Raw genomic sequence first — 19,952 nt, 5'->3', positions numbered from 1 at the left:
TGTGTCTTAGCAGGTGTTTCAGTACCATATTTCAAATATTCAGTTCCACAGTTCCAGGAGGTGATGATCACACTGAATATGAAAGAATGGTGCATTGCCCTGTCCAGTATTTCACTGTACTATTCTTTTATTTGTGATTATTCTGCAGAATTCCAAACTCTATTTCTCCTGATTTAAAAAATAATAAAAATGAATGAACAATTAATTACAAAGATCTATTTGATCATAAATGAAGAGATATAGAAAGAAGCCATGTAGAAAGAAGAAAAACAGTTGGACCTAATTTCAATTCTACTGTCTTGGTTATAAAAATATGTCTCATACAAGTATATCAACCCAGCTTGCATTTGGAGAAATATCGGAGATGACTAAGATTAAAAGAAAAAGAAATAAAAGAACTACTAGCACACTTTGAGCATGCGCAAAATAAACATGATTAAAATTATTTATAGTTTAGGCACACGGAGATTCATTATAGTAAGGTTTTTATCATGAAAATTAGAAAGAACCTAAATACCCAGGAAAAGGGGGCAGGGTATTTTCCAAATACCTTGGAAAAGGTATATCCAAACAGTGGAATAACATATAGCCACTAAAATGTCCATGTGGATCTAGATTTACTGACATGGAAAGATGGTCGTCATATACTAGGTGAAAGAATTCACTTACGAAACAGTATGAACCAATTTTTTGAAAAGTATATATTCACTTGCACTGATGCATTAAGCAAACGTGTATATGATGTATAACAGTGAGATGGAAATATGTCCAAAATATCAATAGTGCTTATCTCTGTGTAGTGGGATAAGGTAGGCTTCTTTTACTTTTTTCTTTATGTTATCTCTATTTTTGTGTTTCCTTCAGTTAGCATGGATTATTTGGGTAATAATAAGTAAACTAGACACCAGTACACAAGAACGTGTGTGCACGTGCGCGCACGCACACACACACACGCGGGCCCTCGCTAGGACCCCTCTGAATAACAATGCTCAAGGAGCCTGTTGCCATGGAATGAATCCAATTCTAGCAGAAAATGCTAAGGTTCCTTAGAGAACAGAATGGGAAGCTGCAACAACGACATCAACAACAAAACAATGAACATAAAAGCGCACGCCGTAACTGGCATGACTAGTAGCTCTGTATGTGCATTTCCCCTTTGTCTTTCTCTTCCTCCTCACCAGCCCCCTTACTCAGCCTAGTATTATTCCCCCAGCTCAGGGGGTCTTGACAACTCCTCTGTTCCCAGGGAGGCATTTGGAGTTGCAAGGAGACATTTTTGGAGGGAGGTGGGTTGTACAGTGTCTAGTGGGTAGAGGCTAGGGATGCTGCTAAACATCCTACAAAGTACAGGACAGGCACCTGTGACAAAGAGTTATCTGCCCCAGATAGTAACAGTGCTGAGGTGGAGAAACCCTACTTCAGGTAAAGAACACACGGGTGATAGTTACAGTAGGGCCATGTGTCTGAGACAGGAGGCTGATAGAAGCCTTCCGAACTGGAACAGCAAGCCAGACTTAGTTGTGAATAAAGGCAAACTAGGTAGGGGTATCTGCCGTACGCCCTGGTGCTGTTTCCCTGAATGGTCCCATTTTATGCCTGGCAGAGACCTTGGATCACATACACCCTAGCCTTTTCATATGCGGAGATTTCGAGGGGGTCTACGACTATAACTGTGTAACTCAAACGTGGGGGCAGTTGTGGAGACAGACTTAAATAACAATCACAGTAGGAATGTACATACCCGTTCTCCTTTGGGGCCTCTCTCTCCAGGCTTACCCATGATGCCCTGAAAAACAAATGTCAGCACTAAAAACCACTGTGTGCCAAGATTTCTCATCAAGCTGCTGGGTCAGGAACCCTGGCAGGTAATCTGGATGTAGTTTTGCATTAGAACATTTATTTTCAATAGTATTTTCCATACCTGCACACCTGGTAATCCATCTTTCCCATTTATTCCCTGTAAAGACAAAAAATGATCAATATTTCTCATTCTGCATTAACAGACATAATGAAATGCAACAAAAGGGTAAAGTTTCAAGGACTTGATCATATTTCTACTGAGATTTTGGTGAGGCAGTGTGGTGAAATGGAAAACAAAATCGACAGAGTCAGCCCCAAGTTTAAATTCTGACTCTGTCACTTGCAAGTTCCATTTACTTCAGGCAATTTACTTAACCTTAACAGCGTCAGCTTCTCCACTTATAAAGTCAGGATAAAATAATGGCCTTAAAACTAAGGATTTAGGGAAATAACAGAAAATGCCTAGCTCACTGTAAATAGTCAACAGGGTTATTTTCCTTACTTATTCCATTAGGTACATTCTGAGAAATAAAAAGGTTCCCCATGGCACTGATTGGCTGGTGTATGGCATTTATTGTTCCCTTCTAACAATTTTCCTAGCAAAGGGAGTCATTCTCAGTAAATGGTCTCCATTGCTGCTTGAGAAATCTCATAACATGGCCAGAGCCAGATGCCACTATGAAATAAACTGTCAGCTAGAGAACGATTGTTATTTTTCAGTTAGAAAATATGAAAGGACAGTGAGAAATCTGTAATCATGTTTTCTGAGAGTATTAACTAGTGGCTTTTGCTTAGTAAACTGGAAGTTTCCCGAACTTTACATGGCAGTTCTGGAGGTGGTAATAAAGCCCAGTCCTCACTGCAGATTTATAAGCTTGGGAGAACCACTGACTGGGAGGTGTTGAGAAGGGAAAGCACCTGGGGTCACATCAAACACTGAGAGTGCGACAGCAGGTGCGTTTCTGAGATTTGCTGTGAAGAGGGAGGTCAAGGTGAGGAAATGATGTCTTAGCCAGCAGGCAGGTGCATGGACTTGCTCCTCTGAAAAGCCTGGGGGACTCTGATTGTGCTGGAGTGCAGTCTGCAAGGATGGACCTGCAGAAAAGTTTGTGTTTTCACTGCTGTAAATCACACTAACACCTGCCACAGTTGGGAGCCCAACCAGAGTCCCTCGGCCTTCCTGAGCAGCCTGGGAATTACCTAGAGCACTTTAACTAAGACCACGTTGCCCAAAGCATCAGGTTCAAAGGATTTATGTCATCCAGAAACCCAAGCAAAAAAGGATAAAGCTGATGAAGGAGAGGATGTGAAAGACACAACTGTGTTAATTGAATGAAAGAAGATAAATCTGGTGTAAAAATATAATTCATGTTTTTGGTAACAATACAAGAGAATGAATAAACCTATAGATAATTTTTTGCCTCTTGTAATTCATCAGTGACTCTCATGTGTGTTCTCTTTTCTGTGAAGGTGTTACTAACTTGTCCTCCACGGCGGGGGGGTGAGTTCTGCTTTCAGAAATTTTTACAAAAACCTCAGTGGATTTACCTCTATCCCCCTCGTCTCACTTACCTGTAAGAACCCTACTCTTTTTTCTAACTAAGAAAGTATAACCAGCTTTCCCTCCGCTGCACACCTGCGTCTGAGCAGCTGACTGTGGGTGAGGAAGAAGGGTTACCCTCGCTCAGGTGTTCCGATCTACACGTACGGCAGCAGCTCCCAGGCAGCCCCTTTGCATCACCAGCCATCCTTCTGCATTTCCTGCCTTGACTCCTTCTTTCCAGAAGTACCTGCACATATTTTCCTGTCTCACGAAACCTCCAGCACCACCACCCCACGCCTCACGGTCAACTGATGACTTCCGTCCTTCACTGAGAAAATGACAGCGGAGGACCCGCTCACATCCCCGCCGCCAGAGCCACGCACCTGTGCGCATGCGTCCTCGGACTTCCGCCCGCCCCCTCCCCGTGAGAAGGAGGCTCTGCCCTGTTCCTTGTAAACTCCCACTTGGGAGTCTTCTCTCCTTACTCTTAAGGCCACTCTCTTGTATCTTCAAATGTCCCCTCTCAACGGGGTCATTCTTATCAAGATCCTACCGTGCTGTACTCTCCCCACATTTCCAAACGTGGGGGGGAACTCTCAGCTCCTTTGTTACTTTTCTGTAAGTTTTCCTCTCGTTTCTCTTAAACACTTACTTCCCTCCACATCCAGGAAACCGCCTTCGCCTGGTTTTCTTCACATCGCACTGCCTGCACTTTCTCAGTCTTTCTGCCATTTCCTCTCCTAACAGCCCTGTTCGCTTCCCAATCCGCAGTGACCCCACCGCATCCAGGCTCAGGTTGAAATACCCAAATCAGTCTCTCCAGTCCTGGCCTCTCCATTAATTGCAGATGCACATATACACTGCTTACTTGACTAGAAGTCCACTTGGATATCTACTAGTGCTTCAACATGAAGTTTTACAACAGAGAACTCAGTTTTTCCTGCCAAACCCACCCATCTCACCAAACATACCACCCTGACCCGGTTGCTCAGACCCCACACCACAGCTTGGACGGGTCTCTTCCTCACACTCTGCCTCTGTCTGATCCGTCAGCAAGTGTTGCTGGCTCTGCCTTCAGAGCACATCCTAAATCTCCTCCTCCCACCATCTGTGTTTCTCACGGGGATTATGGCGATGCTTCAGAGTTCTGTTCCCTACGCTCTGCCCTCCGCACAGAACTCAGAGTACTCCTTGAAATGCAGTCCAGTCATTTTCCTTCCCTGCTACAGATGCTCCAGTGGGCCTCCATCAGACTTCACGTGAAACCCACCCTCCATTCCTGGCTTAGAAGTCTCTCGTGGTCCGCCACTGGCTGCCTCTCCCTCCGTATCTTTGCCACTCTCTCCTTTAGCTCAGCTCACGCCTGCCTTCAGGCCTTCGTCCCTTCCTTCAACACAGCAGGCTCTACTAGCCATTCCTTTTTCTTGGAACAAGGTCCCCCTGCCCCCCCGCCCTCCTGACCTCCCCATGGCTTGAGCTCTCCCGTCATGCAGGGTTTGCTCAAGTGGTGGGCCTTTACTGACTGCCCTGTTTAAATTCTACTCTAGGGCTTCACCCTGCTCAGATCATCTTCCCCCTGAAATTGTGTGTGTCTATTTGTTTGTTGTCTGTGTCCCTGTACTAGAATGTAAATCCGATGAGCTGAGACCTCCCAGTGCTTGGCATGTAGCAGGCGCTCAAGAAGTATTTGCTGAGTGAGCAGATTGCTTTTTTTTTTTTTTTTTTTTTGGAGTATAATTGCTTTACAGTGGTGTGCTAGTTTCTGCTTTATAACAAAGTGAATCAGTTATACATATACATATGCCCCCATATCTCTTCCCTTTTGCATCTCCCTCCCTCCCACCCTCCCTATCCCACCCCTCTAGGTGGTCACAAAGCACCAAGCTGATCTCCCTGTGCTATGCGGCTGCTTCCCACTAGCTATCTACCTTATGTTTGGTAGTGTTTTTGCATAATCCCCTGGGAACTGGATGGCAAGCATTTGTGAGTGGCTTACAGGGGCTAGGGTGGGGAGCTGGTAAAAAGGAGGGAGGGGAGGGAGGGAATGAGACTAATATTAATGGGGCGTCTCCCACGGCAGGCATTGGACGTCTTACCATATGTCACGTTGCTTAAGTGACTCACAAACCCTTTGAGTCATAACTCAAACCCAGCTCTTCCTGACTCTAAATTGCACACACTTCCTGTGAGCTCATGTTGCCTTCTCTGGGGAGGCTGTGGCCAGGGAATGCCCTTACCCTGTGGTCTCACAGATTCTGAGCAGCCTCCTGAACTCTGCGCTGTGCAGTCACCTCCAGCCCCCCTTCTCCTAACAGCATCCTCTTCCCACCCACCCCACGGCGCAGAAACAAGCAAAGGGAGCAGGGACTTCTATAAAAAGTGCACCCGAGAGTGAGGTATGTCTATTCCTCTTTATATCCCCTCCCCCGGGGCCCAGCACATCCTTAGCAAACGGCAGGGATGGGCTGACAATATGTGGAATTGAGTTGAATTAGTAGGAATGGTTGTTACAATGTCACATCGATATTATGTATCAGTAGCCAAGAGCTCTTTTAGGACAGGAGGAGATAATGTATTCGACAGCAGTGATTTATGAACGTGTAAGAACAAGGCCCACAGGTAAAGGAGGGAATCTGATACAAGAGCTTCTTTCCTCTCTAGCTTAACACACAGGTGTTACATCTGCGAGTCTTCATATTTCAGGACATGGCAGGCCATTTCATGTTTTAGCTCTGCTGAGGACATTAGACCTGAGAAATAATGAGTCTAATTTCCTGACATTTAAAACAAAAGACCTCACTGTTCTCACTGTGGTTTAAGACATAGAGATACAGGGAACTGGGCACTCAGTGAGAACCACACCCCCCAAAAGCCATTTGCAGACCCGCTCTTACTAACTTGGAAACTACTTATTCCAATCTCAGACTTTCTGAAGAGAGAGGTAAAGAGGCAATGCTTAGAACATTTCTTAAACTGGCAAATAATAGATAAAGGACTTACGGGCTTTCCTGAGGGTCCTTCTGGTCCAGGGAAACCTATGTCTCCAACAGGCCCTCTCTCACCCTGTAGACGTGGCCACAGACAAACATTAGCTGCCAAGAAGAGCTTTAAAACTGCACGTGGTACAACACAAGGACAACAGCTAAGTAAGGAATGGGCAACTGACCGGTTCTCCTGGAACTCCTGGAGGGCCTGGGGTTCCGGGTTTCCCCTGGGAAATGAAGCCAAGGGGAAATGTTAGGAGCCAAGTTACTGAGTAAGGCCATGTGCTTCCCTCCCCCACCTGTGCGTTTACCACCTGTGCTGCAGGTGTGGCTCTACAACGACCTGGCATCCCTACCGGCCAGAGTCCCAGGAACCACACTACACTGGGCAGACGGCAGGGCAGTCCCTCAGTGCACATATGGGTGTGTGGTACGGGAGGAAGGATAAGCACTTTGAAAATATTAAGCCAGTGTATCCTCATTTCTGGAAACCCCTCTTGACGGGCAGATCTTCTTTACTTTAGGAGGAAGGAGGGCACAGCGGGTCAAAGAAGTCCTTCCTAGATTTTGATTTTCACAAGAAGCTTTTTCAGTTCATAGTGAGATAGCCTGGAAAGAAGCATGGTTGATTTGAAAGCCCGTTTTGTTGAAAGGAGAGGACCCAGCCTACCACAGCCTGGAAGACTGAGGATGGAGAAACTGTGGGCTAGAGAGACCACAGGAGGGATGAGAGAGGAAGACGGGCCAGCAGAGACGGCCGCGGACACGAGCCCAAGCATCCAGGCCAGGCCTACGGATCCTGCCTTTGAGAAGGAGCCGCCGCCTGCACCTTGAACCTCATGTGGTTGGAGATGCAGGTGTGGGACGGAGACCATGGCAATCCCAGTAGGTTGCAAGGGAATGGAGAGGGAGGCCCTTTTCCGCACTTGCTGTATGGAACTCTGGGAGCACACTGCCTGGCAGGTCAGCTACAGCTGAGTACCGAAGCGAGGCAGACACAAGGCCCTGAGATGGCATCGGGCTCCCACCGCTCGCCTGCAGCAGGAGCGCCTGGAATCCCACGGACCTGAGTTGGGGGATGTGCTAGGGCTGAAAAAGCCAGTGTCTCAAAGGGTCTTGGCATGGACTCAGGGGTGCAGGGTGCTTGGGCCTGGAGCTCTAGACGAAGATCCCAAAGGCCAGGTAGTGCTGGCAGGGACCTTGGAGGCCCTGGGGAGGGCATGCTGCCCCCTCTGCCCACACGCCGTCCTGGGAGGGAGGGGAGGAAGAGCCCTGGGGAAGGCCCTGGGGGGCCTGAGTACACTAGGAGGAAACAGACAGCTCTGTTCCAGGAAGAGCAGGACCGGGCCGCTTGGGTCTCAGCAGAGGCCTGTGATGTGCTGAACAGGTAGACACATCCCTGCTTCAACCAGAACCATCACCTTAAAAGTCTTTTATTGTGGTGAAATATACATAACGTGAAACTACCATTTTAACCATTTTATGTGTACCGTTCAGTGGCATTAAGTACATTCACACTGTTGTGTAACTGTCACTATTTCCAGAATCTTCGAACTATTTCATTTTCCGAGCCACAGTAAGGTCCAGTTATAAAAAAGAGAGTTGCACTTTTAACTGCCCAGTTGTATGTTTGCAGCGTGTGAAATTCTTACCCTTCCCTGTTTCTGTCATTGTCAGTTAATCTTCTTAATGGTGAGATAGGAAAGCTGCATTTTAGGTAAATGTATTACATCTTAGACATCCCAACAAGTGGCAGGCTAGCCTCTAATTTCAATCATGCTGCATCCTTCAAAATATCCGTGGAGTTCTTCATTTGGATCGTCTTTCGATCCTGTCACTTATTTTTTCAATACTTTCAATGGTTGCTAGTATTTTTTCTTTGAAGGTAGATCAGTTTAGGGTAATGGCTGAGAGTAATTTATAGTCCCTCACCTGAGTGAGCTCTGTGGGGCATTACACTTCGTTATACCAGGTGGAAACAAAAACAGGCTGTGAAGGCACCCTGAGAGGCGGGTTGTAAGGGACTCAGGGCAATTCCACAAACAGCTGCGAATATGTTGCTAGGAGCTGTAGTGAGCAGGGGAAGGCGGGGAGGAGGGGGATAGTGTGAGCCAGTTGTCAAGAAGAATTCTTTCGGGGCTTCCCTGGTGGCGCAGCGGTTGAGAGTCCACCGGCCGATGCAGGGGGCACGGGTTCGTGCCCCGGTCCGGGGGGATCCCACATGCCATGGAGTGGCTGGACCCGTGGGCCATGGCCGCTGAGCCTGCGCGTCCAGAGCCTGTGCTCCGCAACGGGAGAGGCCACAGCAGTGATAGGCCCGCGTACCGCAAAAAAAAAAAAAAAAAAAGAATAATGCTTTCGTGTACCAAAAATTCTGCAGTGCTTGCTAAAGAAAATATTTTCATGTTACTTTTACAATCACACTAATACTTCACTTGATGTAAAGCAGCTAATTAAGGGGATGTTATCCTTCATACAGGATGCTTTGCTATGGAGTGTGGATGGGTTTTTATTTTTTTGTCGTTAGATTTAGCAACTAAGTAGAGTGGCTACCCTCCTTCTGAAGGATGGGGGTGCTGGGGGGGTGGTAGGAGGGTCTGGATGGTGCTGAATGGAGATGATAGGGCCCTTTCTTACCTTCCTCATGTTCCTGTGACTGAAGCACAAGGTTTCCATTGACTTTCCTACCCTGGTCCACCCTGCAGGGGCACCTATTCATCAAAGCCTGACCACAAAGTTTTAATTAGAGCCTCATGAATGAAGATCAGAATGATCCCTAGGGCTCAGAGAAATGATTTTAACCTTCCCTGGAGCACTTTCTATTCATCTGGAAAGACCTTGATGAGATTAAAACATTGGACACATTAAAACATTGGACACAGAGAGCAACAAAAATGATTGAGAGGCTGGAAGGGCTAGTTTACGAGGAAACATTAGCAGCAGTAAAGCTCTGCTAATAACACCTGGCTGAGGGAAAACTCAGGCAGATGGCAGCTTAATAAGAAGATCCTGAAGCACATGCCTGAGGATGAGAACTTTGCCTTTTGAGGATCAAGAAACCTTGAACTATGACAGGAATAGAGAAACTCAACAAGCTTCTCAGAGCTGTGCTATCTTAATGCATTGACACAGGTAACTGGGCTTCCCCTTCCCATGTGAAAGTGAGTTGGGGAGAAAAAAAACAAAGAAAAAAATTTAAAAGATGAAAATAAAGAAAGGAGCATTCTTGAGGTGGGAGAGGGACGGATGGTTCTGCTTTTTAAACCGGAGGTTTAAGGAGTCACCACGTGCTCCCAGCCCTTCTGACGGTCGGGGCCCGTGAAACCAACGTGAGAGAATCTGGACTCACCGAGATTCCCGCCACTCCAGGGGGACCTGCCGGGCCTCGATCTCCCTGGAAAAAATGTACTATTTATAATGATATCTATAAAATCTCCACCGATGAAATTAATGCTCAAATAATAATTTGGATTTGGTAAAGCTTCTCTTTGGAACTTATAAATGTTATCCATATCAGCTGGGTGAAGCTAGAGGCCAGATGGGAAAAGAACAAAATGAAAACTGCAGCCAATGGAACCTACTAAAGTTCTCTCTCTCTTTCTCTTTTTTTTCCCCCATAAAACCAAAGCAAATAATAATCTTAATGAAAACGAGCATTCATGGTATCATTTCTGTGACCTATTCTTTTAAACAGAACCCCATACATACTTACAGGTAAAATCAGTCAACAGTTTTATTCCACATATTCAAAAGTAATTCATTACTCATACTTAAAAGCTAAGCACACTGGATGTCTTCTAAAAAGCTTTTGCTGTACTTGTCTCATTGGATGTAGGTTAGAATAAATGTGTTTAGAACTGGGGATTTTGTAGCTTCTCCTCTTCAGGCCAATAAGAAGAGCCCTGGAATTGCTCTGAACAGTGGACTGGCTCAACCCTTTTTTCCAAAGGCAATGTGGTATTTTAGATAAAGCCGACAAGGCTAAAAATACTTCTGATTATATATGGGGTAATAAAATGGCAATTTTTGTTGAGCAGAATCTACATTAAAAACTTCCTAAGTTCCCTAAGGGACATAAAAGAAGACTTAATTAAATGGAGAGAGATGTTTTGTTCTTGGAGGGCATGACAGTGCTATAAAGGTGTCATTGCCACCCAGACTAATTTATAAATTAATGCAATTTTTACAAATTGCGGCTTGATCAAATGATATTAAAGTTCACTTGGGATAATAAATATATTCGCGGATAAGAGAAAAAATAAAAGAAGAATAATAAAGAGGTTAGCAATATCGTATTTCAACATACAATAAAGCTATAATAATTGAAATAATGGAATACTGGCCCAAGATTAAGCAGTATATCAATGCAATATAACAGAAACCTCAGAAACAAACCAACATTTATAATAGAATTTCAGTAAAGAAAGGGCTGTATTATTCAACAAATAGTGCTAATAATTGAATAATTTCTTTGAAAAAATCTGATTCCCTTCTTTGCGTTATACTCCATATAAATTCCATATAAAGTATATAAAAATAAAATGAATTAATAAGAACTAGAAGAAAATCAAGTCATATTATCTGATTTTGCTTGAGAATGAGAACGAAAGTCATTTAGTGCATAAAGGCAAAATAAGAAATCATAAAGGAAAACAGTTTTACATTTGACCACATAAAAGTTATATTTACATACAGAATAAGATTAAACATAAAAATGAGAGGCAAGGACCAACCAGGATAAAGCCTCTACCATATAAGATAGAAGTAGTATCTTTAATATATAAAGCATAGCTACAGTCAAAAAAAACAACTAGTAGAAAAATGGGTGAAGGATGTAAACAGGGAATCCTTGTCAGTTCCACTGTGCACTTTTTAAATTACAGGATTTTTACCCTGGAAATGAATATACTGGAGCTTTTCATTCAATGGAAGCATTTGCATATCGGATAAAGGTGAATGTTAAGAGGGCTCGTCTCTGATAAGATGGTTCTTCCAACAATCGGGTCTCACACTTTGAACCACTCTCCCCTAATGGTATGGCCTCTTATTTCCATAGTTATACCGGAGACCTTGTCAAAAACAATAACCATATCCCTCCATAACCTCCACTGCATGCATTCCAACCTTGGACCACCATCTTCCATCATTCTACATCACTCCCTTGAGTACCTTGAGCCCCCAAAACTTTTGATGTCACCAAGATCTCTAATCCATCTATGATACAAATTTTTCATTATCCTTCATTGCCTAGATGGCCCCTCCTCCTGATTTATCTAGTTTAAATTCCACAGTCACTTGTTATAATCACTCCCTTGTGTATACTGTTGGCTTCCTGGCCCATTCTTGCTTCTTGCACTCACTTGTCAAAACCGGAGCCTTGTTTAAAGCCAGCTGCCCTCCTGTTCTGTGCCTTTGCCTGAGCGTATGTACATGGTACAGAATCTCACTTCAGTTCATGACCATGAACCTCTAGGGCAATGGTCCCCAAACTTTTTGGCACCTGGGACCGGTTTTGTGGAAGACAATTTTTCCACAGACTGGGGTGGTGGAGGGGGGACAGTTTCGGGATGATTTGAGCGCATTACATATATTGTGCACTTTATTTCTATTATTATTACATTGTAATATATAGTGAAATAATTATACAGCTCACCCTAATGCAGACAGGAGGCGGAGCTCAGGCGGAGCGGCTGTAAATACAGACAAAGCTTTGCTCGCTCGCCTGCCGCTCACCTCCTGCTGTGCGGCCGGGTTACTAACAGGCCATGGACCAGCCGAGGCCCGGGGGTTGGAGACCCCTGCTCTAGGGGGTTCTGCTCAGCCATCACACTCTGTGGTCCGTGGATTTTCCCTCTCTCTGAGAAGACCTTCTCCTTAAATCTCCAACCTCTTCTCCCTACCACACTCTCAGATGATGAGCTGGACTCCTCCATCTCTGAGAATACTGAAGCAATCAGAAAAGAACCTCTACAGATGCCAACCAATTCATGTGCCCACATACCAGCATCTGTACCCCTGTTCTCTGATTTCCCAATGGTTACCACAGATGAACTATCCATGTTTCTCTCTGAAGCCAAACCCTGCATTTATGCTCTAGGTTCCCTTTCCTCTTACCTATTTAAGGATGCCATTCCAGCAATTCTCCCCCTCCCCCTATCTCATCATCCCCCTCCCCTTTCTTCAGCACAGTAACAGTCTGCTACTTCTGTGGTCTTAAAGTTCCTTTTAGCAAACCTTGCCTTATCTCCTCCAGCAGCTGCCGGCCCATTTCTTTACTTCCCTTTGCAGTAAAACTCCTTAAGCACTATTTAAACTGTATTTGCTGTCTCTAAATCTTTTTTTGTCATTCTCTCTTACACCCATTCAAGTCTAGCAATTGGTCCCACCAACACAGTGAAACGGTAATCATTCCTCTGGTGCTACGGTAATCATTCCTCTGGTGCTACGTGACCTCTATATTGCTGAATCCAGTGTCAGTACTTCGCCGTCCTATGCGACCCCATCCTACTTGACCTATCTGTAGGACTTGAGGCAGATTTTCACTCTCTCTTCTTGCTACGTGGTCTTTGCTTGATTTCCAGGAAGCCAACATTTCCTCCTACTTCCCTGGTCAATCCTCCTCAGTCTCCCTTGCTCGTTCCCCCTTTTCTTCCTGATCTTAAGGTTGGAGGGCCTCGGGACTCAGTCCTTGACCCTCTTCCATTTTTTTGAGTGAATAAACAACATTCTTTTTGTTTTTAATTTTTTGTCTTTTAAATTAATTTTTATTGGAGTATAGTTGACTGATCCTCTTCTCTTTTAAAAAAATCTACTGTCATTCTCTTGGTGATCTTATCCAGCCTTCTGACTTCCAGACAGTATCTATGTGCTTAGACAAGCAATCTGTATCTCCACTTAGACTCTTTATTATTATTATTTTTTATTTTTTGGCTGCACCACGCAGCATGTGGGATTTTAGTTCCCCAACCAGGGATCGAACCCATGCCCTCTGCAGTGGAAGTGTGGATTCTTAACTACTGGACTGCCAGGGAATTCCCTTAGACTCTTTTTTAAACTCCATACTTTTATACTGTACTGCCTACTCAATACCCCCCCTTTGCTATCTAATAGATACTTCCAAACTCAGTCCCATGTCCAAAATTCTACTCTGGATCATTGTCTCTCTGTCGCTTTCCTCATTTCTGCTGATGACGCCCTGCCATGCCAGTTGCTCAGGTCAACACCATGGAGCCGTCCTTGACTCTTCTCTCAGACCCACATCCCATCGATCCTGTCTCTCTGCCTTCACAGCACGTCCATGACCTATCTGCTCCTCAGGACCGCCACCGTTTCTGCTCTTATCTGAGCCGACATCACTCCCCCGTCTACAGGAACAGTGTCTTCCCTGGCTCATCCTCACACGCCAGCTGTGGGCCCGATCACTCTACTACACAGAAACCACCGCTGGCTCCGTATTCCCTCAGAGTGAAGGATAAAGTCCTTCCAATGGCTGGTGAGCCTCTTTATTAATTAGTGCTTCTCAAACTACCTGTGGTGAAGGAGCAGTTTACTTACTTATTTATTTTCTAATGCATCATGATCCAAGGTGAGTCTACTGGTCACATGTTTGGATATCATGGCAACGTCAAAAGTCAAGTTGCCAGACAAGTTGCTTAAATGCTTTCTCTCCATCTCTGTACTCAGCTTGCCCCAGAATCCATAACGAGTCTGCAGAGTGGCACTGGCCCTGCACTGGTCAGTGAGTAGCACTGACCTCAACATGGCGGGGCTGCTCGTAACCGCCACCCCACCTCTCTGACCTCATCTCCTACCATACCCCCACGCTCACTCCCCGGGTCTCCTTGGATGCACCAGGAATGGTCTGTCTCAGGGCATCTAGACCTGCTGTTTTTTCTTCTTTAAAAAAATTTTTTTTAGTTGTATATATTTAAGGTGTACAACATGATGATTTGATATACGTATACATTGTGAGATGATCACCGCAATCAAACTAATTCACATCCCCATCACCTCACACAGGTCACTGTGTGTGTGTGTGCATGTGTGTGTGGTGAAAACACTTAGCAGATTTCAAGCATACAGTTTAGCATGGTTACCTAGTGTCACCTTGCTATACACTACATCTCTAGAACTTACTCATCTTGCCTGGAACATTATTCTTTCTGGCTTGAGGGGGCTTGGCTAACTGCCTCCTACCTCTTCCAAGTCTTTGCTCTGTTTTTGCTTTCTCAGACCACCCGATTTAAAATGATACCCTTCCCTTCCGCACTCCTGATGCCCTTAACCTGCCTCTACTTTTTCTTTCCACAGCACTTACCAACAACATTATTTAGTTATTTGTGTTTATTCTTTTAGTTTCTGTATCCCCTTCTTAGAACATAATTTTTGTCTCTTTTGTTCCCTTATACATCCCCAAACCTAAAACAGTTCCTGGTCCAGCAGTAGGTGCTCCATAAACGTTTTTGAATGTTGAATCAGTGATCACACGTCTAACCCTGCACTTACCTTTATACCAGGAAATCCTTCTAATCCTGGCAACCCCATCGCACCAGGTTCTCCCTGTTAGATATGAACATAAGAGCACAGAAGCAATGGTCAAAAGGTTTTTTAAGCATTGATTTCAAAAGCAAAGATAGTTTTTGCCTAAAAAATACTCCCTCAAACATCAATTGGTAATTTAGCAAGTAAATAGTATGCTCTATTTTCAAGCAACTGTATTCTTGCACTTGATATTTGGAAACAGTTTGAAAATAATGCTATTCCCTGGAGAAGTATGAGTATCTTTTCTAATTAATTGTTTTTATCCTGATGAAGAATCAGCTCTGAATAAATCCCTCTAGTCAGTGCTAACTCCAATTTCAATAAGAATTAGAAGGAAAGACTGGGCTTTAATAAACTTTGCCAATTTATAAGGTACCTAAGCCTTCTAGATTATCAGAAAACAGGACTAAAGTCTTTAAGAGTGGATGAAGATGGAGCTCTCAAAGTTTATCATCCCTCAATATTTCCTGGAGCTGGACATGAATTGTGGATGCTTCAGAGGACAGCCCAGGAGCAGTTATTTATGATGGCTGACTGAGAGGAGACAGGTAAGCATTTCTGCTAAAAAAAAAAAAAATCTGTTACATATGCTGGTGTCTGGTCCCAGATGACTGGAACCTGTAGGTCCTCAAGGAACCCATTTAGAAAGGTCAGGGTGAAGGAAGCTGCCAACTTTGAACAATAAACATTAGGGGTTTTAAATTAAGAGAGATAAAGTGGATAGTTTGATACCTCCTTGTTAATGAATTAATGTTAACTGCAAATATTTTCTTAAGACACTGGATGTTTCAACATAATCACATAGAAAAGGTAGCTTCCCAAGGCCATTCTCTGTAAATGTATTTTTGCATGCCTAATTCTAATCTGCTTCAAAAATATTACCAACACTCTAACTTCCATTATGATTTATGATATTGTCCTTATCACGGGATGCTTAATGAGGAAGCATATCATTTGATCCTTTCTTTGCTTCAAAAGCCTTTTTAAACAACTACCAATATGTAACCTGTCAATCAGAAAAAAAAGATGTTCAGATTCTATTCTGCATGAAGCTGTGTAATAGATGCTCTGGGTTATTGACAAAGGAAATAAACTCTTTGATTTTCTTTGTTTATATTCTCAATTATCCTTAGGACAGAGGAATTGGTTGGACAGTGCTCAGCCAATCAAGCAATGTTTGTTTGAAAGTAGCTAATAATAAATATTTAATTGAAAGCCAATTATAAATTGAATACCAAGGGAATGAAATGGAGTGCCTCAGAAGGTAATAAATTCAATTAAGGGTAATTTTTATCTGTAAAGGTTCACTGAGAAGATTAGAAACAGTGGTACAGATCTGGTGTCCTGGGATTTGAAGGTTGCTGGAAGAGTATATCTCCCCACACCTACCCCAATGGGACTCTTCCATTTTCTGCTCTGTGACTTGTGACTCCACCATTCCTCGCTTATCTATCTCTATGCTATGAGGTAGTCTTTCTCTATTCGGGGCAACTGGTCGGAAATGAGTTGCCCGGTGGTGATGACATGGAGTCCAAAGGAATAATCTAAAGTTTTATCTAAGATAAACCTGAAGGTTTACTCGGTAGTTAATTTCATGATTCCACATTTCTGTTTTTGTGCTTCACCCACTTAATTCACATCCCTAAAAGCAAGGAACGTCGTCCACTTAGTTTTTATTCTTTATTCTTTGTTGCAGCTAAAAAATTTTGAAGCCTAATCTCTTCAAATTCTACTCCATGCTGTCTACATTTTTGTTGCCACGCACTTTCGAATCCAAGTGAATTATAATTTATCCTTTATTATAATACTTTTTAAAAAGGTTTCTCACCTTAATCTACAGTTACTAATTTAAAAACTTGGGTGTTCCAGAAAAGTCAGCGAGAAGCCTATGTGTCCCTGAATGATTCAGAGGGGATGCTTGTGTGTGTGAGTATGAGAAGGAAAGACCAGGAGGAAATTTTTATCAATAAGATGAAAGAAGATTCAAATTGGAATGAAGGATATGCGGGGGGAGGTGAAAGCATTAAAAAACGTTACAGATGAAGAAAGCACAGCATGAGTAATGAAACAACGGAAACTTCTAAATGACATATTTGGGGTTTGGAAAATGCTACAAACTGGGCATTTCATAGGGGAAAACAAATTGGCTTTTAATATATATTGCCCAATAACAAAAAATAAGCTCTCTCATGCATCTCCTTTGAAAATCTATTTAGATGTAAAAAGATTGCTTTTTATGGCTCTTCTTTTGCTTGTTTAAAATTTATTCATCTAGTTTTACCAAACTCCACTGCAATGAAAGGGCCTGCAATTTCTTCCCACGGCAATGGAAAGTGGTTTGAAAGTTTATTTCAGTTTCGGATACATCTGAGTTTCAAGTATATACCCAAAGGTTAAAGGACATAGAAATGAAATATGAAGGACAGGACACATGCCTGAAAAGGACATGACAGGAAAATCTGCCAAGGAATAAAGGGAATCAAATTGCATTTGGCAGAACTTTTACAGTGCCACTCCATGGCTGAGAAGGATGCTTAACAATCATTATCCTTCGGAAGGCTGGAGCACAGGATCTCTTCCCAGGCGGAGGGGTGACCTCCTGGAACATCGCTCCTAATAAGCAGGGTTCTGACAGCGCACCACATCACCTCCAGAACAACTGCCTAAGACAGTCAAAGCAAATGAACAGTCCCTGTCTTGTTGTAGTGTCAGTGGGGGAGATTACAGACCTATTAAGCAATTTCTTTCCAATAAATAGTTTTCTCCCATGATCTACTTAACATGGAATCAATCATCAAAATAGTCCTATCAGAAGACAGTGTCCTATTTCTCAGGAGCTTTATATGCATCTTCCTCCAGCCCAGGGTGATTTTCAAAATCACACTGATGGAAGAGCGTCAAGGGCAGGGACACATCAGGACCGAGGCATCCTGAAATGAGGAGGTGCCCGCTTCCTCCATGTAACCAAGGGACATCTCAGAAGGCAGGCATCTCTCCTGAAGGTCTTCTTTCAAACTCGAATAAAGATTTGTTTTCTAAATGACACAAAACATGGGAATATACATACCACTGGGCCAGGATCACCTTTGGGGCCCTATAAGAAAAATATGAGAAGTTATCTTGAAAATAAGGACCGAAGCAAACTTACAAACTATGAAGAATTTTTATCCAATTTGCTTTAATACACATAAAAATATCTGCAAGTTTTGTTTTGCTATGGTTTGGATTTGAAGCATAATAAGATGAGGAAATATAACTTGATGGAACTCCCATGACGGTGATTGCTTGGACATTGATTTAGTTCTCAGATTTCCAAAAAGTGGCACTACTACGCAGAAGGCTGTTTTCCTTTATTTTGACTGTGTACACTTTCCCAATGTTATTATAATTGGATTCATTTATTTCCTCCTGCAGAAAATTTTCTTTATATTTGTAACACATACTTTTCAGTGAACTTAGGAGGTCTTTGTGTGTGTGTGTGTGTGTGTGTGTGTGTGTGTGTGTGTGTGAGGCTGCTCAGCTAAAATATTCTTGGTGATAAACAACTGTACTCACAGGGGGGCCAGGTGGCCCTGGAAAACTGGGAGCATTCACACCTCCCTTCAAAAGAAAAAGACAAAGGTGAGAAGAATTTGTTGTAACCCATAGCCGGAAAGTGATTTTACGTAATTAGAAAAGTAAATACCTGGATTTTATATAAACTGCTCATTCCATTTCCTTCATTGAATGGTACACCCTTAGAAGAGAAATGAAACATGGAGTTATCCTTTGAAGCTAATAGTGAGCATCTCTACCTTTTGTTGTTTCACCAAATGATATTTTTCCTACTCTATTTTAGAAACTGAGTTTAATGTTATCGGTAAAAATTATAACGCTCCCATTTTTGGTTCTTCTAAAGCAAATGTAGAAGAAAAAACCAGAAGGCATGTGAACTCCACCTGGAGCACGCGCACACACTTCGGGTGGGGCTGTGACGAACGTGCCGGCTTGACAGATGAGACACTAATGCATTCAGGGGAAAATATTTGCTCATTAAAATTCAGTTTCTGAATTGCAATTTATGCTAACTGTTTACAGCCTGCTGACCTGCAGGCCCTAACACAGGAGTGCTGATGAAGATGTGAATAGGGAACAATTTGGCTACTGAAAGGTAATTTTTTTTCCACACTCTCTTCATACTAAATAGAAAATTAAGGGAAATGGGGGAGATGATGTTACTCACGACCCTGCATGGATGTTTCTACAAAAACATATTCTTTAGAACAATAGGGAACAGGAACTTCCTAATAAATTGACCTGTGAAGGCAAAGTCCCAGAGTAACTAACACTTAAAGAGAATGAATCTGAGAGGCTTTCAAAATCATACATTTTGGCATTCAGGAAAAATTTGTATATGAAAATTTTAGCTAGGATCTTCTAGCCTTCTTTTAAAAAATTCCCATAGAATCATAACCTGCGTTTTCCTTTGCTGTGATTTCCACGCTTCAGCTGCAAAACTGAAGAGCCATCACTGCTGTTTTGGGAGCATGGTGGTCAGTGGTGCTCAGGGCGCATGATCTGCATGCATCTTCCAAACACTTGTGAAGGAAGGAAAAATGCTCTGTTTATTCCTTCAGTATTTCACTTGTTCATTGGACAACTGCTGAATGTCTACTGTATTTAGTCCTGAAGGGGGAAGGATACTTTTGTCTGAGATTTCCAGGGCCGCAGTGGAGTGCTTCACAGAAAAAACAACATTTAATTTGTTTTGAAGAATAAATAGTTTCGGAGAATCAGGGTGGGGGGCAAGGGAGATTTCTTAAGTCCATCGTAAAATAGAGGTCCCTTTTGGGAGCTCATGTTGTATTTCGCTGTTCTGTCCACTGGGGAGGGAGGGTATTTTAGGGTTTGAGCCTCAAATGCTGCCTGCCTTGCTTCCTTGTCAAGGGAGAAGGTAAGTCAAACAAAAATGAAGAGCATGTTTAGGCAAACAGAGTGCCAGTGTGTTCACTGATGTGCGCAAACGTGCGATTGCGTGCAGACTAGCGATGTATCTTTGTTGTCTTCAGCACCTCAAGAAACTCTTTTCAGTGGAGAAAGCTGAG

At 43.2% G+C, this 19,952-nt stretch overlaps 1 protein-coding gene across 1 annotated transcript in view; it reads right to left on the bottom strand.

Moving 5' to 3' along the window:
• COL19A1 (collagen type XIX alpha 1 chain) overlaps nt 1–19,952 on the bottom strand; it is a 364,353-nt gene that overhangs the window by 21,285 nt on the left and 323,116 nt on the right. Inside the window, exons 37-45 of the mRNA XM_060114554.1 lie at nt 18,554–18,604; nt 18,424–18,468; nt 17,936–17,962; nt 14,833–14,886; nt 9,677–9,721; nt 6,510–6,554; nt 6,344–6,406; nt 1,922–1,957; nt 1,742–1,786 (exon numbers count right to left, since the gene is read on the bottom strand). Coding sequence (XP_059970537.1) covers nt 1,742–1,786; nt 1,922–1,957; nt 6,344–6,406; nt 6,510–6,554; nt 9,677–9,721; nt 14,833–14,886; nt 17,936–17,962; nt 18,424–18,468; nt 18,554–18,604 — 411 coding nt within the window. The remainder of the gene's footprint in view (nt 1–1,741; nt 1,787–1,921; nt 1,958–6,343; nt 6,407–6,509; nt 6,555–9,676; nt 9,722–14,832; nt 14,887–17,935; nt 17,963–18,423; nt 18,469–18,553; nt 18,605–19,952) is intronic.

The sequence above is a fragment of the Mesoplodon densirostris genome, chromosome 12 (genome assembly GCF_025265405.1).
Source record: "Mesoplodon densirostris isolate mMesDen1 chromosome 12, mMesDen1 primary haplotype, whole genome shotgun sequence".
NCBI lineage: Eukaryota > Metazoa > Chordata > Mammalia > Artiodactyla > Ziphiidae > Mesoplodon > Mesoplodon densirostris.
This window is presented reverse-complemented; position numbering and strand designations above follow the sequence as displayed.